Here is a 24605-nt window from a genome sequence, read left to right as displayed (position 1 = left end):
TAGATGTTCAGTAACGGGTGTAATGACATCACCATGATGTCATACAATGTGTGTTTTGTTTTTTTTTCATAGTATTTGCATATGAAATGTTTGGGACAAACCATTGACCAAATATATACATAAGTGTGACGATGTAGGAAAACCCATCAGCTGTCGCAGTGTAGATTTCAGGTCTCCCGTATCAAAAATGGTAAATGTTATGACTAATCTGTAGATTTTGACACTTTTGCTCAACCATAAATGTATTTCCCCAAAACTGTGTCAGTGTTTTTGTTTTTTACAAAAGTATCTAGAACAGGGGTGTCCAATCTTATCCTGAAGGGGCTGGTATGGGTGCAGGTTTTCATTCCACCCAAGCAGAAGCCACAGCGGTGACTACGGAAAGCCAAGATCACCTGCTTAAACAGGTGCAATCAGGTGTAGCTTCTGCTTGGTTGGAATGAAAACCTGCACCGGCTTTTTGCGGATAAGACTGGACATCCCTGGGCCCGAATACCCCATGTTGTGGTGGCTTAATTCTGCCAAGCAGCCTGAAAACATAACGCTAAATTTGGGGTTGGTTTAGGATTTTTCCACCTATAACATACACTGACTTCTCGACCAGAGCTGTCAACATTGCCAACAAGAAAATCCTAGCACATGCTGATGACCATAGGAGTTAAAAAAAAGAAAAAGCTGGTGTAAGCACTACTTAATAATAAGCGATGACTGACTCCATTCTGAAAAAGTCATGTTGTGTGAGGAGTCAGTTTAACAAACAAAACAAGTCTGTCTAAAGATGTCTTGAAGCAAATTTCACCACGTGAGGGGTTTTCCCAGGCCGCCACACAAATATCCAATTTGAATATCGTAATGATTTTGTGAAAATGCATCCCATGCTATATTTGTGGAATATAAAGGCATATTTATGCTCTAAATCCTTCATTCTAGTCCTGACTCATCTGAGAGCCTTTATAGTTAGACGAAAGTAGTGTAGGAGCATAGCTGGAACCTACACCACAATAAATATATTGTTTGTATCTTGGAAAAGCTGAATCAAAGATGCTTTGTATGTATCCTGCGTTCGTTTCGCTTGTGCCCGTCCTCAGAAATGAACAAAACTGGCCTTAGCGTTGCACCTTTCAGCACCTTGCTCTTCTGTTCTCCTTCAAGCTTTCCCGTCACCCTGCAGCTCCACCACCATATCTGACTGAATGGGAAACGTGTCCGTCACCAGCACCTCCATCACGTCATCCATGCCGAAGCTTTCCTGCTCGGCATCCTTCATGCTGCCAGAGTCTGGCTGCGCCACGCTTTCTGCTTCGTCTGCCTGGTCCTGTCCTGCTGCAGGAGCTTCCACCACTATGAGGTTGCGCAGTTTCCTCTGGCGTGGGTTGTAGTTCTCCACACGGTTGTGGATCTGCAAGTGCCGCCGCAAGTGAGCCTGAACACAAGGACATAATTAACAAACTAAAGCTGGCTTCAAAGTAAGTAACACAAACTGACAGGGTGTGAGGTTATTAAAATATAATAATAATAATAATAATAATAATAATAATAATCAGCACTAATGTGGGGGTGTGGGATGAGGTCCAGCACAAAGTGGAGGTTGATTATATGAGGAACAACACACTGGCATATGCTGTTACAGGAAAATAATCAGCACCAATGTGGTGTAATACAACCCCAAAGCTTGTAGGACCATGGACATGTTTCCATCCATCCATTTATCCATGTTCCATACCGCTTATCCAACACAGGGTCATGGGGAGCCTGGAGCCTATCCCAGGGGTCTCTGGGCACAAGGCAGGGGACACCTTGGACGTGAAGCCGACCCCTTTGCACGGCCCAATCGCCCACCCGTTCACACACTACGGACAATTTGGAAACGATAAACAACCAACAACGTGTCTTTAGACTGGAGGAGGAAACCCTCGAAGCAATGGGAGAACATGCAAACTCCGGTGTGGAAGCGAGATTCGAACCCCCAACCGTGGAGGTTTGAGGCAACCATTAAGCCACTGTGGCCTCCCCGGACATATTGCATTCACTGTTAAACTTTGACTGTGATGTCTGAGTTGCTCGGTGCCTCTGTACCTGTCTGGTGAACTTGTAGCCACACTCGGTGCACTCGAAATTCCTCATGCCTTTGTGTCTCCGCACGTGTACGCGAAGCTGCTCGATAGCTGGCAAGAGAAACAAGATCTTTTTTTTAACATGATGACACAATATGGCATCACAGATTGCACACTGACAACAGGTCGTACATGCACGGCATCATACAGGCCAATGAAAATGCTTCTCTCATCGTTTGCTAGAATTTAAGGACACGTGGAACAAGGTGTTATGATAGGACACTGCAAAGACATTTTGGCGTAAATGGCAGCATGTGATAAAAACCAATGAACGCCCGTGGATGGTTTGGGAGAATACGACTCCTTCACCTTGACCTCGATAACCGAAAACATTTTTCTACGTTGTGTGTTTTTTTGTTTTTTTTAGGATTAACCTGTATTTGCCGGACGCCTGCTCACCTTTGAAGGACTTGTTGCAGATTTGGCAGGTGTGTGGCTGTCCCTCTTGGTGTCTGCTGGCTACGTGGCGCTGCAGTGGTCCTTTCTCAGTGAACCGTTGCTCGCAGAACTCGCAGCTGTATGGCCGCTCACCCGTGTGTGTTCGATTATGCTTGTCCAGGCTCGCTATACACACACAAACGACTGATATTCAAACTCCAAAATCTCACAAATAGCTTTTAATATGACGTATAAGTGAAGACAGACAGTCCGTTGATATTTCAGAGTGTCCTATAACTACCTGTATGTTTTTGTCAATTTTAAGTAGCTGGACCTTCACTAATTTTACCCGAATACACCTGGTTTATGATAGACGGACTGTAGGCAGGTTAGAAGACAAATTACCCTGAGTGCGAAAGGTCTTGCCGCAGAGGTGGCACTGATACGGTTTCTCTCCCGTGTGTGTGCGTCGGTGCATGTTCAGATTGACCTTCTGAGTAAAGGCATGATTGCAGATCTCGCACACGAACGGACGCTCCTTCCTGCAGACGGGGGAAGAACGTTGGCGTGTTCGCCAACAAATATGACTGAGCGTTTAAAAAAAAAAAAAAGAAAACGAGAATAATAACGACAAAAACCCAAACTTTAAAGTGGGTTATTATACATTGTATCTATCTATCTATTAAAATAACTGTAAACAATTGTAGAAATGGAATGAATTGAATGAATATAAACAAGAAAAGCAAGAAATAGATCATCACAAAATATTATTTTTGCACATATACCACCATTTAATACTCTAGAGAATATCCATATCCAGCCAGGATCCTGCGGGGAGTTTTCCTATGCAAGGTACATGGAATATATGGAATTCTCATGGATACACAGATGGATGACAAATGAAAGGAAAAAGTTGAGACCTAGAGGTACATTAAAGCTTCTCTGTTGGCTTGTGGTGGACCAACACTTTACTAACACACTGTAACATTGTTTTTTCCTTTAAGTTGCCAATCGTCTAGACCAGCGGTGGGCAGTCTTATCCGGAAAGTGCCGGTGTGAGTGCAGGTTTTCATTCCAACCAAGCAGGAGCCACACCTGATTCCACCTGTTTAATCAGTTGATCTTGGCTTTCACTAGACTCAGACGTGGCTTCGTTGGAATGAAAACCTGCGCCACACCGGCCCTTTCCGGATAAGATTGCACACCGCTGGTCTATATCTATCCCAGGTATGGAAATGTCTGTAGCAGGCCCTGTATGGAATTCTTACATCTACGCTGTTTCTATCCGAGGTCCCGTGTGTAAAGAATTGTAAAGAAAACCTGTGAATGGCTTTGATGTGCATCTGTAGGCCGTTGCGGCTGGACGCTCGATGGCCGCACTCCTCGCACACAAACAGCTTCTCCCCCCGGTGCTTGGCGGCTTCGTGGAGGCGCAGCTCGGTACTCGACAGGAAGCATTTGGGACACAGACGGCACTAGAGGAAAAACAAGGAACATACAAGCATGAGAAAAAAAAAAATCTAACTCTTCTTTTATGTTCAATACTTTAACACCGGGCATCTCAGGGTATCTCTTAATATCACATCAATACGTTTTAAAGTAAAGCACAACATTTCCTCTTGGAAAAACTCATTTACATTCGGTAAAAAAGTCAGAGTCACAAGAAGAACACCAGGGCTATTTGCTATAACTAACAAAATACACATTATCACTCCGCTGGCTTCTGGACATGAACGTAAATCATGACTATGTCTATTTTAAATGTGCTTTATTCCCAAACCTTCTCACCCTTGCTTCAATCCCACCTGGATACTGCAGATTTGTACCTGTACTCTGAGCTGCTGCTGTAATCATAAAAGATGTCCTGTGCTCATCCTACGACTCTTATCACACTGAACATCCTTCCAACATCTGAAGGAGATGAACTTTTAACTTTAGATTTAAATAGAAATCTACATCTGGATCTCTGGAAAGCTGCTTTGTCTTCATTGTGTCTGTTGCTAAAAAGCGCTATACAAATGAAAATAAAACGCAACCGAGTTGAAATTAGTGTGCCGTCGTGAACAAAAGTTCAAAATGTCTTACTGCATGTGGTTTAGGAGCTCCATGCACTTTGATCATATGGTTTCGGAGCTCTTTCTTCTGCATGAACTGCTCCGAGCATGAAGTGCACTACAAACGGGGACAATGTTACAGTATGATCAGAAGAGGCTTCCAATAAAACCATAAAATACCATACCATAAAATAATAATCGCTCTTATTACTGATGAATTATATAAAACCAATAAAATGTATGATGCCATATACACTCACCGTCCACTTTATTAACACCTCTTTCCTCTTTTTCTACCGCCAAAGCCATATACTACCAGAGACGATTGGGAGCTCGCCCAACACCCGTATTCTCTTCGCAACCTTTCCTTCTCTTCTCTGCCCCTCTCCTCCCGCTTCCCCTACCTCTCTCACGGCAGACGACCTCGCCACTTTCTTTTCCAACGAGGTTACATCAATCAGGAACCAGTTCTCCACCCCAGACACCCAGAGACAGGCTCTTCCGCCACTGAAGGATCACCAACACCTACTACACTGACGCTTCAGACCAGAACAACAAAGTCCAACACATCAGATTAGACCACATTACAATACAAATGAAACAAAACTACAGGGAAATCACCTACTGGGAAACCCAAACACAACAGCAGAGTAAAATGCAGTGCTATTTGGCCCTGAAAAGACAGTACACCATGGCAGACTATCTGTACACAGTGACACATAAAACACTGAGAATCTACACCTACAGACCTGTCTCGCTCCTCCCTTTTCTGTCCAAAACCCCTGAAAGAGCAGTTTTTAAACAAATCTCCACTTTCCTCACACAGAACAACCTCCTGGACACCAAGCTGTCTGGCTTCAAAAGCAGTCACTCCACGGAGACCACCCTGCTTTCCGTCACCTCAAGACCGACCTCAACATCATCTGTCCTCATCCTACTCAACCTCGCCGCTGCCTTTAACGCTGCGCATCATCAGAGCCTCTGGTCAACTCTCTCCAGCCTACGCATCACCGGAATGGCTCTCCTAATCCTATCTCTCAGGCAGATCCTTCAAGGTATTGAGAAACTCAGCAACTCACAACCGGAATTCCCCAGGGATCAGTTCTGGGTCCACTGCTCTTTTCTATTTATACTACATCTCTAGGGCCTGTGATTGAGTCTCACGAGCTTCTCATATCACTGCTATTCTGATGACACCCAGCTCTATTTATCCTTCCGGCCTGACGATCCATCCGTCATAGCACGCATCTCCGCCTGCCTGTCTGACATCTCAAACTGGATGAGGGAGCGGAAACTTAACATTTTTTTTTTGCACTGCGCTGCTGCCACATGATTGGTTGATTAGATAACTGCATGAGTGTGCAGGTGTTCCTAATAATAAAGTGGACGGCGAGTGTATTTGGTTTAAACAAACAGCACTCTTAACACAAATGTTAATTGCTGTCATCACTTAATTTACACCTGATACTTTAAAGACCTATACTATAATCTTGCCTGAGAAATGTAAACAGTCGGATCCAGTATCAAGGTATCGATAGTGCATTTGGTATCAGAGTCCACTGTACCTATATTTTACCATTTCTTTTTGTTGGTTTTGTTTAAAATTACCTCATTTTTAAGTACTATAAAATGTAAAAAATATTTTGTAACTAAGGAAGAGATACTAGCGATTCGAGAAATGATTATGATGAGATGTTAAGACTTGCTAGAAATGATAGAAATAATTATATTCTTTTGGACCTATCTAGATCTAGTCTAAGCAGAAAAAGCCCAAATGTACTCGTTACGTTTTATAGATTCACTCTAACATGACAAGCCGCTCCAACACCCCCCCCCCCCCCCCCCCCCTTGCTTTTCTAGAACTCAATTAAAAGATCTTGTAAGGTTGCACTACTTGTATTGTTCTCCGCTTTGCTTGCATTTCCTCATTTGTAAGTCGTTTTGGATAAAAGCGTCCGCTAACTGAATGAATATAAATGTAAATGTAACTATAAACGGATTAAAAAGCACGATGTGGTGTCCTTTAATAAAGAAATGGTAATCATTGGCAAAACTGCTGTAGCAGAAGAAGAAGAAAACACGTCTGGATGTACTGTTACTTAAAAAAATAATCATCACATCACCACGTCGTTGGTTATTTTTTCTATAACAGCCTCTCCAAAAGTGTTTTATTCTTTACTTAACACATACAGGGCTGCATTTATTATCAAATGAACAAATGCAACAACAAAAAAAATTGTAAATTCAAATAAGTAAAAATAACACCTCATTTTTTGCCCCATTTGTTTTGAATGCACTGTTGGGGGAAAATCACCTTATTGGGCATCTCGCCCGTGTGTGTGACTGTGTGCATACGCAGCTCCTGTCTCCTCTTAAAGCTCATCGGACATGTGGAACAGAAAAACATCTGGACAGAACAAGATTTTTGGGGTTCAGTGAATCGTCAACTCGTACATGTACCAAACCTTTTCCTGAAGAATTGGATTTCTTCACGTCATTTATACACTGAGAGTTCTGCCAGTTCACATTAACGCTGAGTAGATATTTCTCTCACCATATCAGTCCTGCTGAGGCAGTTCCTGGCCTCGTGCTCCTGCAAATTCTCTTTCCTATAATAGCATTTCCCGCATTTTCCACACTTGAACGGCTTCTCCCCCGTGTGCCGCCTGTTGTGCACTTTCAGGTAGTATTTGCTGAGGAATGTTTTGTGACACGTAGGACACTGAACAGAACCCTTGTGTGTATCTTTCGAAGAGCCGCCTCCGTTTTCTTTACCGCCGGAACTTCCTTTCGGTTTACGCTTACTTTGTGGACCTTTATGAGATGTGACGGGCGAATCGCGAGGCATGTACTCTTCGTCCGTGTCCTCGGTAAAAATCCCCACGCTGTCCTCATCGTCTTCATCGGCAGCATCGTTCAGATTATCACCAGGTCCGTCCTGCACAGAAGAAAAGATCATATAGAGCAACCAATCACAGGATGTTCGTTAAAAAGGTTTTTAGAAGTACACAAAGAGCTTTTGTTTTGTTTTTACATTCACACTACATTGTGTTTATTCCATTTTTACATGTGATGCAGAATTACAATCTGGTTAAAGGCAGAGTTTCCATAAAGCTACCAGAGACGAGTGCAAGACAAGAAGAAGGAAGAGAGAGGCTGGTCACAATTATTAAATCTCACCTAAAAAAGATTACGTCGGACAAAATCTTTTACAGAGACTCGTAGAAGAGTCTTATACCACAGTGATTTTTGAATTCTTAGTTCTGATTGGTCAGTTAATGGATTTTTTATTACGGCGTCTCTGACAGCAGGACAGAGCTACATTTTTTGTCTTATAAACTTTAAGAAACAGAATAAACGAGAGGCTAGAGAGGGAACATTTCTAGCTGCTGTAACGTAAGTGATCACAGGAACGAAGATGTTTGTGGATGCTCCACAGCATTAGAAATGTAATGGCATGCCGTTCTTTAATTAAACTGGAATCACTGGCAAAATGTCGCGGTATAAGAGGAATAAAACACTTCTAATGACACGTTTGTATTCGAAAATAATCAAATTTGTTGGTTATTTTATTATAACAACCGCATGCCTCGTCATGTTTCACTCCTTACTAATCTTATAGGCCTAATAATAGTGCATTAATGTAGAAATGAACGACGGAATCTAAACATTAAATACACTTAATTATAAAACCATTCAAATTATACTAATGACAACATTGATTTTCACAGAATATTTATATTTAACCTTACGAATTATGACTATGATATTATAATAGGTTTTTTTGTGTGATATAATTACTTCAGCCTCAATTGGCATTTGGTAACTGGTCTGTTCTCCATCAGTAAGGATGATGTCCTCATCCTTGGCCTCGAGAGCTGCAGCTCTTTTTCTCTTTGCACTTGGTTTTGGGTCTACAGGAACAGCATTCTCTCTGGAAAGCCTGCTTGGACCCCTCACCCTCCTGCCAGAGCGAGTCACCGTGGCTGAGCTGGTGCTGGGAGACTCATCAAGCTCCGCAACTGCTGCTTCTGGCCTCGCTGAGGTTTCTCCATTGCTTTTCGCCTCCTGTTGAGATGCTGATTGTGGTATCGCAGTCAAGTCAGGTTTGGTGTCCTCGGTCAACGAGGGGAAAGGGGGCTTCCCTTCGACGTCTTCACTGCAGACTGAACCCTGTGCAGGAATGAACCTATTGGGAACAGACAGGCCGTTCGCAGCACGTCGAACCTTCGCCTCGTTATCGCTGTTTAGCTGGAGTTCGCCAGTGTAGAAGAAATGCAGCAGCAGCTCGAGGCCATCGACAGGACAGTCTTGTGGAAGGTTGATCTGTGTATACGATGTGGAGGAATGCAAGTCCTTGAACATTTGGCTGAAGCAAGCGAGGATGCTGCGGTGGGCCAGGAACATCTGACCGCTTTGAGTGTTGAGCATCACGTCGCAGAACTTTCCAAGCCCCCTCTGGTGGTTGAGCTCAGACAGCACCCACTGAGCGTGAGTACCCTCTCCTGTGCGTCTCTCCATTAGAACTGCCTGATATGGACACGATAGAAAAACTGCACTGAAATTACTTACATTCAATTAAGACATAAATATGAGATATAAATGTGGGGGTTTTTTTCCCCCCAATAAATAAAAGTCGCCCAAACCTTGTTTTAAAAGCCACAATATTTATGTGCATTGCATAATATATTCAAAGACAGCAGTTCCACAGTAAAATGCCATTTGACAAAAGTAAAAGGAACAGACGCATCTACTCTCATTTAAATATGCAAATTTGAAACGCCCCCAAAACTACTCCTGTCCAGGGGCAGACACGAGTAGTTTTGGGGGGCGTTTCTAATTTGCATATTTAAATAAGAGTAGATGCCTCTGTTCCTTTTCTTTTGTAAACCAAAATACGTTTATTTGTAATTGGGGGGTATTTTTTGTTTGTTTGTTTGCTTGTTTGTTCAATTTTTACCTTGTTCTCAAATTAATCTCCCAGAAATGATTTAAAACTCACTGCTCAACTCCATGAAAATAAACCCCGGAATTATTGAGACTGAAAAAGATTTAACCGTCGTAATTTATCCAACACACAACTACAGTGTTGATTATTCAGGGTTCACACCAAGGGCGTAGGTTTGGTCTCAATATTGGTAGGGACACCCACCCTGGGATAAAAAAAAAAAAAAAAGACTGTTTAATGTTGACAACCAAATGGTCTATTAAAATATAACATCTATATTTACATTAAGATTTGTATTTACATTTAAATACAAATTATAGACAGATTAAAGACTAAAAGATTCTAAATTCTAAAATTCTAAATTATTCCATATGCAAATCTATGCCCTTGGTTCACACAATATATGGAATATTCTGTAGTCAGTTAAAGAGCACGCCTGTATATTTACCATTATTTGGTATTATTATTTTTGTATAAATGCTTATAATAAACTGCATCTTAACGCACTCTCTACATTTTATCCAGTGCCTTAATGGTTGCAGATATCAGTTTGGGTCTATTAACTCGACGTTGAGCATGATGTGTGTATTTTAGTGACGCTCCCTAAAGTCTGTTCCCTTAAATCAGCGGCGAATGACTTACCTCACCTTCGCTCCAGTCTCTAAAACCTCGCGCGATGTTCTGTCATATATCAAGCTAACCTATATTTCAAACTGGTATGTAGTAAAACAAATAATATATTCGGCACTAAAGCTTTTTATTCGCCTAAAAAATAAAGCGCCATGTTGTGAGGAAACCAGGAAATGACGTGCTTAGCAACTCGATAGTCGTTGGCCAAGCAATACATTGCAACGGGTTTATATTTTGCTTGAAAAAATATTGTAATAACATCCTCTGTGTGTTACCAAAGTATAAACTTAGCTTTAATCGTTATGCATGACTATTAATTAAATTGATTGTACAACCGTACGTATACATTATACTTTTTGTCTATTAAAAAAAAAAGTTAAATAATTCTAAATAAACTCCGGGATACTTTTGTATTGTCCACCGCCATGTACGGTCCATACCGCTTTTCGAGCATACGCTAGACAACAGCAGGTTGTATTGTATATATTTTCTATAATATTCTAGAAATATTAAAGTGTATACATATATCAAATATATATTTTTCTGCGTTCGTTTATGAGCGTTTGCACAGGAGAACATAAATAGGAGTTAATGCGAGTCTTTTACGCTCAGTTAGCGTTAGCGCTCAAACGTTACAGGACCGAGCCTGTTCACATGGAGTGACCCTAGCTGGTAATTCATTTCCTAGCTCTCTAAAAAGCCAAAGAATTCTGCATTTAAAAAACAACAACAACACAGACTTATTTATTTAACGTTCATGGCTATATGTTCTTGAACGTTCTCTTTCCATCAGCTGTTCATACAAAAAGGTAAGTGCTTGCTAGCTAGCGAGTTAGCCGGCAGTGCTTTGCTAAGGAGAAACTGCGTAAGTAGGTAAATGCAAATAAATAGCAAAGTAGTTCGTGTTCACACAGTTCTAGTTCACTTATTGCTGAACACTGGTTGAATCGCGAATGGCTTCTTGCTCCCTATAAACGTGCACTAAGTAGGATAGGAGATGATGCTTTCTACAGCCTGCGGAGTGTACTATTGATCCACTAGCGCGCTATTTGGAAATGGACCAGTGAGTGGAGCATGACGAGTAGCAGAAAACAAGAATCATTTAGTTATGAACAACAAAATGTTTAAACCAGTAGGCTTTTTGACGATAAAGCCACAATGTTGTCGTCTTCCTGGTCTATCTAGAGTATTCGAAAAACAAAATGGGTGTTTCAAAGCTTTTGTGCCGGTCCCTAAATGACACCAATATCATGGTATATCTTTTAAAATGCAAAAAAGCTCACAAATTCATCGGTTTAAAATCTTTCTATGACTCATCCCGTACTAGTCTTGTGTTCATCCAATTAAATGGTCTCTAGAGTATATGCGCCACCCCTGGGGGTGGGTCTTGCTCTGCAGTAGAAGCTCATTGGCCGTTTGCACACTTTAATTTTTTGTAACCGTCCCGCTGCTTTAGAATAAATATTTCTGGAGTTTATTATTATTTATTATTTATTTGGAAGAGGGTGGAATTTGTCAGAACAGAATTCGCAAATCAGGACATTTCTGCTAAAACGTGCAAAACGAAGGGCGATGTTGACGCAAATCGAATAAATTTCCACCCGCAGTGCGTTTTACTATGTCTGAAAGACACTTGGGGAACAGGCGATTATGTGTGCAAATTAGTATGACTAAAAAGCAGGTATGAAATCGGCTGAAGCCCGTTTTAAAGAGTTTGAAGATAGAAATGTAGTTCGCTAAGCTACTGTAAAGTTTGTTTACACTTCAGCAGACCATCAGTCTCGTTTCTTGTTTCAAATCATGGCTCTCAAGCCATTTCATGTGGAGCTGATATCCTTGTCTCGCTCTCTCCCCCCTCCCCAGGTGTTCTTTCACACCGTGAGCCAGTGCCAATGAAAGTTCACAAGCAGTAACCATGAAGGTGCACAAAGTCTCCTCTCGCTCCAGACACGAGCATCGAAATACCACGAAACGCCACATGAAAAACAAGTGGCGCACCCACGGGAAGAAAATCCGCCACGCGGACCCCTCCAGCCACAGCCCGGGGCCTTCGACAGCAAAGATTGAGAACGAGCTTGTTAACAGACAGAAGCCCAAAGTGAAACGGTTACAGAAGTCTTACGCCAAGGCTGCGGCTGTACTGTCCGAAGATGGACATTTATCACAGGCGAAAAGCAAAGCTGTGACTGCGCCTCACGTCACCGCCAACGGAGGTACTGAGCTGGAGAGCGACTCGGAGGATTCCCAGGACTGGAGGTCTTACGCCAAGAGTGTTCTTCAGAACGGTTTGGAGAAGGAAGGAGGTGAAGGGAACTCTGTTTCGAATCAGTTAGAGGAAGAGGAGGTGTCTGAATACCACGCCCAGTATGACCACTCCCAGAACCACACAGTGTTGGTCCTGAAGCAAGGCCAGGTAAAAAAGCAGGAAAATAATCGTTTCATATAATGACAGTAATAACCCCAGAGGCAAGCTTTATGATAAATCCTACTTTCTGTCCAATTTGCATATTATTTAAGCAATTAGCCCTCACATGCAAGAAGAGAAAAAAACGCATATTTAGAAGTACTTTTTTTTTTTTTTTTGGATTGAGAAGAATCTCAGCTCAGCCCCAGATGATTAACAGTCCAGCTAACGCCCCTGATCTAAACTATGCCTTGGCTCTACAAAACAATCCGAATGTTTCTCAGAGTAATGACTCATTATTGTTTAGAATTAAAGTGGAACATGTTCACAACTTTTGAAAGAGGTTTTTCAGTGCATTTAACCCATTTACAGCAACAACAAAAACTCATACTGTTGTTTACATACTTTTAGATTGGGTGTGCCTTTAATTGCCATTATACTTCTGTTTTTATTCCTACTATGATTAAAACAACTTCTAGCCCAGACACACAATCTGCTTGTTTTTTTATGCGTGTATAATTAATCTCACTGGCAGCATTTTTCACTGCCACACACTGATGGGGTTTTAAAATGCAGGCTTATTTATGTCAAAGACTAGAGGTCGACCGATAGTGGATTTTACCGAAACCCATAACCAAGTCAGGCGGTACCTACCTGCCGATAACCGATTAATCGACCGATAGTTTTTAAAATTGATATTGAATGAAAACATGACATTCAAAGTAAAATATTGCGGAACTTCATTGCAAAAATAAACAGTACTGACTTTCCCATGAAAATGTACTGGAGTTTTTTCCAAATTAAATAAATATATATTAAGTACTAATAATTATTAAAGTAAATAAAATGTTTTTTATTTCTAAACTGAAACGCACAGTAGCACTCCAAATAAATAAAAATAGAGACATCCAAAATGGAAAAAAAATACTTACAATAACACAACAAAAAATTAGCCAGTGATGGTTTTTATTTCCCCTCTAGAGGCCGCTCTTGAACTGTATAATGACAGCGGACCCTCCTCAGCCGCTCTTGTGAGGACGTGACCTGGAAATTGAACCATCTACGACTTCAATTGGTGTGGATTTTTGCCGATAACCGATTGCTTATAAGCAATCGCTTATCTGTGCTGATTTATTGGCAAAACCGATCAATCAGTCGACCTCTAGCAAAGGCTAGTTCTACCTGCTGATCTTATTCATTGAACTAGAAGCATTCAGTGTTGTACACACTCTGCATCCTTAAGTCAAATCCCTGTGTAAGTTATGCGCCTCGTGAATTTCTGCTCTCTGTTGTGTTTGCAGTCGCTGTGTTTTCGGGGGAAATGCCTGCTCACGTGCCTGAGCGGTCGTGTGGAAGTGCTGGGCTTCACGATAGAGCAGGGCCAGCAGCCTTATCCTCTCTTCTCACCTGTGTCCCACTGTCCCCTCACCATCAGGGGCATGACCGACTGCTCGGCTTCAGCCAAGAGCAGGAAGGAAAGCCGACTGGAGGCCAGGGCCATCGTCCGCAAGTACCTCTTGTCAGGTAATAACTTATTAATGCTGCTTTTTTGCAAAGATTAGAAAAGTTTAAGTTTTTATTATTATTTTTTTGGTGTGACTTTTTGTGTGGCGTCGGTGTCGCAGAGCCTCCGAAGAGACTGCTGAGTGAGGTGAATGCTGACTCGTGCGTGGTGCTGCTTCAGCCGCTGGACACGGCGCTCACACGCTTCCTCGGCAGCTTTGGTGAACTCGGTCAACTCTTTGGCCTGAGCTCGGTGAGTTTGCTGGGATACACACACTTTCCTGGTAGGTTCATTATCTGTGATGAATAAAGCTAGTCAGTAATTGAAGTACAAGTAGGGATTTTTTTTATTAGGCATAACGAGTGCTTTCCTCAACTAGCGCAAGATGTCACGCATCAAAATGAATTATCGTTACGTCACAAAAGGTTTAAAAGGGCGTTCTGATATAGTGTAAGTTAGCACAGCTTGCTTGATGTAAACGTCACAACTGAGAAATGTTGTCTTGATCACGTACATAGTATTTCCTGTTTATGTCAGATCTGGCTTCTGATTAGCTGGTGACCGTATGACGTCACTCTGCGCAATAAAGAATATAAAGAATAAACACTACTACTTACGATGTGTACCTTAAGTGTCTGCAGTTCAACCAAGCGTCTACGTTGTCCTAGTTTTATACTTTATATCCTGGCTGCAGGATCAAAAGAGAAAGATTACACACACAGAAGTCGACCAGAGAAAGAGTGTAAAGAGCAGGTTTGAAGTGACTGAAGATGACGTGTATGTTGCGTGTGTTTTGCAGAAGGAGCTGCGCTCCGAGACTGCCGTATGTAACGCAGCTCTCTCAGCCGTGGGCGTCACGGCGCTGCAGGGTTCCTGTGCACGCGGCCTGGTGGCATCCAACAGCTATAAAGAGGCCCTCAGTAGCCTGCTCAGTGCCTGGGAAGGTACACACACACTCCACCATACAGTGTATACACACACTAAAACTCGCACAACATGAAATGTTCCGAAAAGCAGCCGATAAGAGTCCAGCGTAGGTGTGAACTCCTTTAATACCGTTTAAAATTCATCTCAGGGAAATTCCTCAAGAAATCGGTCGAGAAAACGTCAAGAATACATTTCTGGAAATTCTAGACAAAACGGGCGTCTACTTTGAAGATTCTAAAATATGAAATTATTTTGATTTGTTTAGGGTTTTTTTCACAACATAATTCCCATAGCTCCATTTGTGTTACTCCAGAGTTTTGATTATTTTTTAAAAAAATTATTATTCTAAAACGTGGGGGGAAATAAAAATGAAGTGAGTGTGTTTTTAAACTGTTGACCGACATGCTTAAGTTTCTCAGTTTGTTTGCAGACCAACAGTGAATCCGGAAAGTATTCACAACACTTCACTTTTCCCACATTTTGTTATGTTACAGCCTTATTCCAAAATGGATTAAATTCATTGTTTTCCTCAGAATTCTACAAACAATACCCCATAATGACAACGTGAAAGAAGTTTGTTTGAAATCTTTGCAAATTTATTAAAAATAAAAAACAAAAAAAGCACATGTACACAAGTATTCACAGCCTTTGCTCAATACCTTGTTGAAGAACCTTTGGCAACAATTACAGCCTCAAGTCTTTTTGAGTATGATGCTACAAGCTTGGCACACCTATTTCTGGGCAGTTTCTCCCATTCTTCTTTGCAGGACATTTCAAGCTCCATCAGGTTGGATGGGGAGCGTCGGTGCACAGCCATTTTCAGATCTCTCCAGAGATGTTCAATCGGGTTCAAGTCTGGGCTCTGGCTGGGCCACTCAAGGACATTCACAGAGTTGTCCTGTAGCCACTCCTTCGTTATCTTGGCTGTGTGCTTAGGGTCATTGTCCTGTTGGAAGATGAACCTCCGCCCCAGTCTGAGGTCCAGAGCGCTCTGGAGCAGGTTTTCGTCAAGGATGTCTCTGTACATTGCTGCATTCATCTTTCCCTCGATTCTGACTAGTCTCCCAGTTCCTGCCGCTGAAAAACATCCCCACAGCATAATGCTGCCACCACTATGCTTCACTGTAGGGATGGTACTGGCCAGGTGACGACTGGTGCCTGGTTTCCTCCAGACATGACGCTTGCCATTCAGGCCAAAGAGTTCAATCTTTGTCTTGGTCTGAGAGTCCTTCAGGTGCCTTTTGGCAAACTCCAGGCGTGCTGTCATGTGCCTTTTACTGAGGAGTGGCTTCCGTCTGGCCACTCTACCATACAGGCCTGATTGGTGGAGTGCTGCAGAGATGGTTGTAATTCTGGAAGGTTCTCCTCTCTCCACAGAGACACGCTGGAGCTCTGTCAGAGTGACCATCGGGTTTTTGGTCACCTCCCCGACTAAGGCCCTTCTCCCCCGATCGCTCAGTTTGGCCGGGCGATCAGCTCTAGGAAGAGTCCTTCTGGTTCCAAACTTCTTCCATTTATGGATGATTGAGGCCACTGTGCTCATTGGGACCTTCAATGCTGCAGAAATGTTTCTGTACCCTTCCTCAGGTCTGTGCCTTGATACAATCCTGTCTACAGACAATTCCTTGGACTTCATAGCTTGGTTTGTGCTCTGACATTCATTGTTAACTGTGGGACCTTATACAGACAGGTGTGTGCCTTTCCAAAACATGTCCAATCAACTGAATTTACCACAGGTGGACTCCAATCAAGTTGTAGAAACATCTCAAGGATGATCAGTGGAAACAGGCTGCACCTGAGCTCCATTTTGGGTGTCAGGGCAAAGGCTGTGAGTACTTATGTACATGTGCTTTTTTTTTTTTTCTTTCACGTTGTCATTATGGGGTATTGTTTGTAGAATTTTGAGGAAAATAATGAATTTAATCCATTTTGGAATGAGCCTGTAACATAACAAAATGTGGGACAAGTGAAGCGCTGTGAATACTTTCCGGATGCACTGTACATATCAGGATACAGATCATGTGTCACTTCAGTTTGGTCATTAACTCTTCTTTAAACAGATCTTTACAGAATCTCTGATTCTTTTTTTTCTTCCCACTAAATTGTATAAAATTGTATACAATCAAAGTGTAATCTTTATCCACAGGGGATTTTGATCGCTGTCCCATTATTCTCGTGTGTGGGTCCAAAAACTCTGGCAAGTCGACCTTCAACAGACATCTCATCAACAGCCTTCTTAACCAGTAAGTGCCATTATAACGGTTAATGTTTATAAAGGTTAAACCGATCCATTCTGCATTCTCATCCATGAGGCTGTATCTCAGCAACGATCTTGCACACTGACGCAAATCTTGGTAGGAATCTTCAGGACCATACCCTGAGGCTGTGTGACACATTTAGTGACCGCGCCACTTATAGGTCAAAAGTTACAATAACATGCTGAAAATGCTTCCATCTTACTGCCGTTTTTAACTACTCTTCCTCCAAACGTTGTCCGATCTTCACCAAATGTGGCTCACATTGTCTTGAGACCTGTCTAAACAAAAGTCCTCAAAGGACCTCTGATATTCCAAACGGTTATTTTATCGTTCCTGCATCTGTTTCGCCTATAGTTATGGCTCTGCTTTCCTGTGATTGCTTATGCACCAATCGTGGTGCATTTGTGAATGTGTGGCTCACCGAATCCAGGTGCTTGGCCCCCAAAAATGCTGCTTGCAGCTTTAAACTTTTTATTTATTTATTTATTTATGTATGTATTTATTCAATCTCAAAACCATAACCCGTCATTTTTAATTCTGTTTTTGAAGACATTTCTTACCCCTAGCAAGTTCAAATTAAGAGAAACCACTATTTTGTACTAATTTGTACATTTACTTGTGTGTGTGTGTGTGTGTGTGTGTGTGTGTGTATATATATATATATATATATATATATACTTGTGTGTGTGTGTGTGTGTGTGTGTGTATATATATATATGTATGTATATATATACTTGTGTGTGTGTGTGTGTGTGTGCATATATATATATATATATATATATATATATATATATATATATATATATATATATATATATATATATTATATAATGTATGTATATAATATATATGTGTGTGTGTGTATATAATGGGAAATTCTTCAAATCCTTTTGTCCTCTTTCAAATTCTAGAGTACTAACAATAATAACTTAGCACGAATAATAAAGTTAATACAATAGCGGTTTGTCTGAAATTCATTTTTACAAACTAAAGGCCTTTAATATGCATTACATTTTTGGGGATTTGAATTTTGAGTGGATTTTAGGATTTTAATGCCATTCCTAATTAGATTTTTTGGTTTTGTTTGTTTTTTTTCCACCGCTTATGGAATTAAATCTGCTGTGACATCACTGCGTACACTATCACACACAAAACCACACATTCACCCTGAATAAAACAAAGTTACTGGTGTGAAAAAGAGATGTGCTCTAAACTGAGGCTAGCGTTAACTAAAACAAAGACGATAATTCCAACATTTACATTTTTAAAAATGTTTCAGTGGATCTCAATTCATAAAGTGCCCTGTATTCTTTATCGCATGCAGACATTATGCTGGGTTCAGATGGATGCTAGGTGGAGCTCTGTGCTTTTGTATGTTACATTTTGTGTGTGTGTGTGTGTGTGTGTGTGTGCCCAGCACTGCAAGCGTAGAGTATTTGGAGTGTGATCTTGGCCAGACTGAGTTCACACCTCCCGGGTGTCTCTCCTTAATCACAGTGACCGAGCCACTGCTAGGTGTGTATATCTCACTACTCCTACACAAGCTGTATTCATCAGACTAGGATAAAATTACAAGTCTGATTGAATTCACAAAGCTATTCATGAAGCACTCATTTTTATTTTATTTTATTTTTTTGAAGCCACTGACAGCAGCGTTAATTCTCTCTCTCTCTCAGGCCCTCCGTTTACACACCAGCGAGAGCCGGAGCACATGGTGTTTTACGGACAGGCAGACTGCCAGGCTGATCTAGACCGCTACCTGGACTCGCTCAAATCCCTGTGGAGACACTACAGTGGAGAGAACCCAGTCATCATTAACACCATGGGATGGGTGAAAGGTCAGCCACTGCCACTATAGGTTTGGAGGAACAGAGCTCATGTGTGCTATAATGTCATTTAGAACGTTTCTCCACTGCAAGTTTAAAAAAAAAAAAATTATTATTCTCCCACAGGTCATGGTTTCCAGGTGCTGGTGGACCTCATCCGCTTCTTCTCCGTCACCCATGTTGTGCAGCTGAGCTACGGCGACACGCCCCAGTGCCATACTCTCACCCCCGACTTCCTGCGCTCTGCCCACGGCTGGCACACGCATCCCCCAGCGCAGTCGGCCCTGGCAGAGGATCCAGCCAATCAGCTCACAGGGCGGGGTCACATGCTGCTCAGCATCCACTCCGAGTTCGAAGGGGCCGGGACCGCTGGGGAAATGTAAGACATGTGAAGTGCTCACAGCTGTGAATGTTTAATTATGTAGCCCCTTCAAGACCAGGACGCATCACTGCGTGTTTAACTTTTTTTTGTAATACTTTCAAGACATAACTGACTCAAGCAATAAAGAAGGAAAAGCACCGCACTGTAGGAGGTTTTTTTTTTCTTCCTTTTTTCTTTTGGTCCTCTGTGCAGGCGTCACCAGCGCAGTAACGAGCTGCGTGACCTGGCATTGCTGGGTTACTTCAGCCAGCTACAGTCTGCCGAACCCGGCCCCATCCGCCCCCTGCACTGCTTCACCCCCTACCAGGTAAACACAACAGAGCTGTCAGAACCAGTTTCATCTCCACATGCTCATTCAAATGCAAACAAAATCCACATCAACATGTTTAAAGTGCAGCTCCAGCGAACATGACCTTAAACTGTATTGTCTTTTTTTTTTAAATTTGATCAAGATTTTTTTTTTTTTCCTTTTGCTACCATAGTTATTAGTGATCAACCGACAGTGGATTTTTACCATTACCGATAACCAAGTTGGGCGGATTAATCACCTGATAGTTTTTCCAAATTGATACTGAATGAAAACATAACATTCAAAGTAAAATATTGCTGAAATTTATTACAAAAATAAATTGTACTGACCGTACCATGAAAAGGTACTGTACTTTTTTAATGAAATAAATATATATTAACTACTAATAAATATTAAAGTAAACATAAAATAAACTGAAACAAAAAAAAACACTCCAAATAAATAAAAACAGGGACGTCCAGAATGAATAAAAAAACACTTCAAACATAACAAAATTTGTCAGGGATAGTTTTTATTTCACCTCTAGAGGCTGCTGTCATTACTGTATAAGGACAGCGGACCCTTCTCAGCCACTATCGGTGTGGATTTTTGCCAAGAACCAATAGTTCCAGCACTCGGTTATCAGTGCCACTTACTTGGCAAAACTGATCAATCGGTTGACCTCTAATAGTTATCTTTTGGTTTTACTTTGTTTTCCTGAATGTGGCACACAGACCCTGGAAATAATACGCTTTGGCAGCGAGTGTCGAGTAATACTCGTTCAAACACGTTTAAATCGAATGAATCCGGTGCCAAACAGAAAACGAAGCTGTTGTCCGCGTTTGTTATGTAAGTCAGGCTTTTCAAGTCACACTGGAATTGTTGACTTGCATAAAACAAGCCCGATTCAAAAGATGAAGGCTTTGAGCATAAGCTGTGTGAGACAGCAGATTTGAGCGGATGTTGCGGATCTCTTGAGATCTTTACCAGAGTCCTCCTCTCCGCAGATCAGTGACGATGCCAATGTTATAACTATATATGTTAATACGGCAAAAAGGGTATAAGTGATTCACAGACCCATTGCTCGAGTTCTCACAGCCTTCCTGGCTTTGTTTTTTTTTTTCAAATAAAGTTTTGTAGTAGGGAAAGTAGTGAGAACAATCAGCCAGTGAGAAGGAACCAGAACAACATTAAATAAATGGATAAAAACTATACGAGCTGCCGTTCTTTTCATTAATAAAAAATTGTATCGTTGGCTGTAGAGCAAGACGAGGACGTAGTGTTGTTAAAAAGTAACCGCTCTGTCGTTGATTATTTTCCTGTAACTGCATGCCGTGTTATGTTTTATTCCGCATTTTCGGTTCATCAGGACGCATTCATCGGCATGTCAAATGATTCTTAGGAATTTGTGTGTGACAAATAGAACTTGTCTATATGGCTATTTACACTGTCTTTGCACTATTATACGGGCTTTAACGTAGGTGCCCCACTCGGCTGTAGCTCTCGGAGTCACTCACTGCAACGTGGCACCCAACCACATCCTGTACACTGCTAATGCCAGTTTAGTGGCTCTGTGCTGTCTGAGTGAAAAAGTGGCAGGAAGAGGTGGACCTGTGCTGCTGTCTCAGACACCCATCTGTCAGTGTGTGGGCTTAGGTGAGTACACAGCACTTCCTCTTTTTCTTTTCTTTTTTTTTCAGCTGGAGATCAAGGATGGGTAGAATACCATGTATGCATGACGACGCAAAGTGGGCAAGTCAAAACCTCGGTGAACTTTTGTTCTGTATTGTTTAAAAAAAAAAAAAAGATCAGACTGTTTTCACACACGGGTTTAAAGTCGTGTCGGCTCTTTGCGAGAGATGAGATGTGACGTATATAATTTGATTAGCTCAAGTAGTTCAAGTCGTATCAAAAAGACATTGGTGTATTTTATCCCCGTCTTGTTAAAGCAGTATAGCCATTTTCCCATTTAGTCTCAGGTTTACATGCTTAGATATCTAGAGTACAGAAGAGGCTGATAATACCACATTGTTGCATGCAGGTCTTATTTTGTTGCTCATCTCAACTTGCACATTCTGCGGGGGGGGGGGGACAAGTCTGTGGTTTGTCATTTGCAGCGTCGAATGCAGTCCTCATGTAAAAGTAGTTCGTTTAAAAAAACAACTGGCTGAAATTGAAACTGACTGTTGGTGTCACTTTTGCCTCACTTTGTTGAAGGTGTTCTCAGAGGGGTGGACGTGGCTCGAGGGCTCTACTTTCTAGTCACACCAGTGCCTCCTGCGAGCCTGAGGCAGGTCAACTGCCTGCTACTAGGGGAGATCACGCTGCCTAGAATCCTCCTCGCCGTCCAGGTAAAAGTCTGCGCCGTGATCACATAAAGCATTCACGGAACAAGAAGTCACTCCGTCCGTCATTCGTTCACTATTTATTATATAGACTATTGCACATCTGGGGAAATACCGTCAGATTCTGGAAAACAGCCAACAATGTTGAGCATAATTGTGTATTTCTGCCTACTGGGAATTCTCCACTTTTGGGAAAATGTAAATATATGGTCAAAAGTTTGTGGGCACTCGACTGAAATGTTTCTCATCCTCTTAAAAAGCTTTTGATCTGAAGGTGTATGATTAAATGTGTGAAATCGGTGGCGTAGACAAAAATATAATCGTGCCGACGTACTCATTTCTTTCATTAGAAAACTAACATTTTATTCACAAAAATATCTTTTTTTAAACAGAGGGAAATTCCTCAAGAAATCGGTCGAGAAAACGCCAAGAATACATTTCTGGAAATTCTAGTCAAAAAAGGGCGTCGACTTTGAAGATGCTAAAATATCAAATTATTACTTATTATTTCTTATATTTATTTTGGATTTTTTTTTTATCAAAGATAATTCCCCATTTGTGTTACTCCAGAGTTTTGATATTATTATTATTATTATTATTATTATTATTATTATTATTATACCTTACTTTGTAAGGCTTGACCCAGTTTAATAAACACTGCTGTCTAAGTGTGATCTCCTTACCCACCTGACACATGAATCCAACCAGCCACAACTTTTGAAACCGTTGCCCATGCAGCATCACAGGTCAGCGTAACACACGCTGAGGAAAGCACTATCCGCCCTCTTCCGCATACATGAGCACCCGATGCAGTTAGCGTCACTCTGATTGATTGTCAGGGGAAAGAATAATCCCTTCAATCCAGAGAGCCCGGCCAGATTTGTTCTCTCAGACGGACGTGGCATTATCAGGATATCCTCTTTTCCCGAAGATAGAGCGGACGCTTTTCCGTTGTGCCGCTCGGGAGCCGAGTGTCAGGTTTTGATCATAAGTAGTTTATAAGAAGATATAACCGGAGATGTCCGCGATGCACTTGCACGCTCTGTACAGATGACTGCTGTAAAATGTTTAATGACCTAATAACAAGAAGAAATTCATCCAACAGGACTAAGGGAAGTAATTAGTGATTACTCACTGATGTGGGACGGAGATCAGCCGAGAGAAGCGACGATAAGACTCCTGTTTATATGCGGCGCGTTACTTGTAGTAAAGAGAGTTTGTGAGGCAAAATGATGTGCTTCATCTGAACAGAAACGTACTCCGTGAACTCGCTCCAGAATTAGCACACTCGAGAGGACTCCTTTCTTAAGCAATGCAAGGCAGGTCTCCTGCTATTCGATGACTTCCATTAAGTTTTCATTAGGAACCTAGTGTTCATGACATTCATTCGACTAAAATATGATTCATCATCCTTTTATGATTTTAAATGTTTTAAACAAATTCATAGCGTAGTCATGGTAAAACGAGATTAAAATAACACCAGCCCATCATTCACTTCTTCCTCGTCTTTTTTCCCTCCCACCCCGGCCAGATCTTTTGTATTCCTTGTTCAATCTCTCACCGTGAAATTTCAAGTGTTTCAATCTTTCTCCATTTCAGCATGGTGTTGAAACTGAGCTGCCTTACATCACCACCGATTACAGCTTCGAGGTTGCCGGCGCAGGAAAAGTCCACGTTTACAAAGGGCTCACAAGATCGTGTTTTGTCAAAGCTAAAACGAACAACTAAGCTCTCGTGTATGGACTTCACTTTCAGCGAATGATGTTTGTATCGATGTAATTGTTTTATATACCAAATAAAGAGGCTACAGCTGCCAATGTACAGAATGACCGACATTTTGCTTCTTGGATCAATAGACCATCTAAAGACACGGTGCATGATGGGAATGGTAGTTTTTAGGAGTCCTAAGCCAGCGCCTTGCCATATGGAACACGGTTACTTTAAAGCATTGTTGCCTGACATATGTGTTTTCCTCTCTTGTTTTATATTTTCAGATATTTCCTGATACCGATAGTAACAGGTTTGCTTGCATACTATTCATTTGTCAGTTTGTTTCAGGTAACATTCCCAGACTGTACAGCTTGTAAGATATTAAAATGGGTTTTCGCTTTTCGTCAAGAAAATCTGATTATTTCACTAATTTTTACAGCTAAAGTTTGTTTTAAACACCTAGAAGGAAGATAATGACTCGCAAAACTCTCAAATGGTGGTTTTGCAAATTCTATTTATAGATAATGTACAGTTAAAAACAAATGGGTGAAAAGTAAAAACAGACAAACCAACAACAAAGTGTTAGTAAAGTGTTAGGCCGTGACGGTGTGCCTGGCCATCGATTCTACACGTCTCTTCAACTGTACTAACAGGATGAACACTGTTCTTCAGTGTTCACACATAAGGGTGAAAGTTGAGTTAAAAAAAACAAAAAAGATGAAAAAGGATGTGAATTTAAAAACAAAAAAAGAAAAGATTTAAAAAGAAAAGTGTTTTGCTGATTTATATATTGCATGTTTTGCATGAATCCTTTTCAGAGAATTGGTATTAAGTAT

General features: G+C 41.4%; 2 protein-coding genes across 7 annotated transcripts; one reads left to right on the top strand and one right to left on the bottom strand.

Moving 5' to 3' along the window:
* Positions 1-53: 53 nt before the first annotated feature.
* On the bottom strand, positions 54-10303 carry zbtb48 (zinc finger and BTB domain containing 48). Of its 3 annotated transcripts, XM_017487391.3 has the most exons (11): positions 10137-10303; positions 9507-9699; positions 8348-9076; positions 7101-7484; positions 6861-6953; positions 4578-4664; positions 3813-3967; positions 2898-3034; positions 2514-2678; positions 2077-2165; positions 54-1423 (listed from the first exon to the last, which is right to left on the bottom strand). In XM_017487391.3, exons 3-11 carry the CDS (start codon positions 9065-9067, stop codon positions 1148-1150), a joined length of 2106 nt encoding a protein of 701 aa, XP_017342880.1. In that variant the 5' UTR covers positions 9068-9076; positions 9507-9699; positions 10137-10303; the 3' UTR covers positions 54-1147. The 3 variants fall into 3 exon arrangements, with proteins under 3 accessions (XP_017342880.1, XP_017342881.1, XP_017342879.1); XM_017487392.3 differs by lacking the exon at positions 9507-9699 and having other exon boundaries at positions 10142-10303; XM_017487390.3 differs by lacking the exon at positions 9507-9699 and having other exon boundaries at positions 10137-10302.
* nol9 (nucleolar protein 9) lies at positions 10082-23885 on the top strand. 4 transcript variants are annotated; one of them, XM_017487385.3, is made up of 13 exons: positions 10082-10210; positions 11988-12537; positions 13830-14052; positions 14154-14284; positions 14832-14976; positions 17106-17202; positions 18635-18732; positions 18894-19055; positions 19170-19422; positions 19618-19732; positions 21196-21370; positions 21932-22065; positions 23659-23885. In XM_017487385.3, exons 2-13 carry the CDS (start codon positions 12040-12042, stop codon positions 23785-23787), a joined length of 2160 nt encoding a protein of 719 aa, XP_017342874.1. In that variant the 5' UTR covers positions 10082-10210; positions 11988-12039; the 3' UTR covers positions 23788-23885. The 4 variants fall into 4 exon arrangements, with proteins under 4 accessions (XP_017342874.1, XP_017342875.1, XP_017342878.1 ...); XM_017487386.3 differs by lacking the exon at positions 10082-10210 and adding an exon at positions 10475-10595; XM_017487389.2 differs by lacking the exon at positions 10082-10210 and adding an exon at positions 10602-10796.
* Positions 23886-24605: the final 720 nt, after the last annotated feature.

The sequence above is a fragment of the Ictalurus punctatus genome, chromosome 15 (genome assembly GCF_001660625.3).
Source record: "Ictalurus punctatus breed USDA103 chromosome 15, Coco_2.0, whole genome shotgun sequence".
Lineage (NCBI taxonomy): Eukaryota > Metazoa > Chordata > Actinopteri > Siluriformes > Ictaluridae > Ictalurus > Ictalurus punctatus.
The sequence above is the reverse complement of the archived record's forward strand: the minus strand, read 5'-3'. Positions and strand labels throughout refer to the sequence as shown.

Excerpts from the sequence above, each read along its gene's own strand:
- zbtb48 (XM_017487391.3), bottom strand. The coding sequence starts at position 9,067 with ATGGAGAGACGCACAGGAGAGGGTACTCACGCTCAGTGGGTGCTGTCT. Across the intron at positions 2,679-2,897 it reads CAAGACCTTTCGCACTCAGG|CGAGCCTGGACAAGCATAAT; the intron begins GTAATTTGTCTT and ends GTGTGTGTATAG. Across the intron at positions 1,424-2,076 it reads GCTACAAGTTCACCAGACAG|GCTCACTTGCGGCGGCACTT; the intron begins GTACAGAGGCAC and ends CCTTGTGTTCAG.
- nol9 (XM_017487385.3), top strand. The coding sequence starts at position 12,040 with ATGAAGGTGCACAAAGTCTCCTCTCGCTCCAGACACGAGCATCGAAAT. Across the intron at positions 12,538-13,829 it reads TGGTCCTGAAGCAAGGCCAG|TCGCTGTGTTTTCGGGGGAA; the intron begins GTAAAAAAGCAG and ends TTGTGTTTGCAG. Across the intron at positions 21,371-21,931 it reads CTGTCAGTGTGTGGGCTTAG|GTGTTCTCAGAGGGGTGGAC; the intron begins GTGAGTACACAG and ends ACTTTGTTGAAG.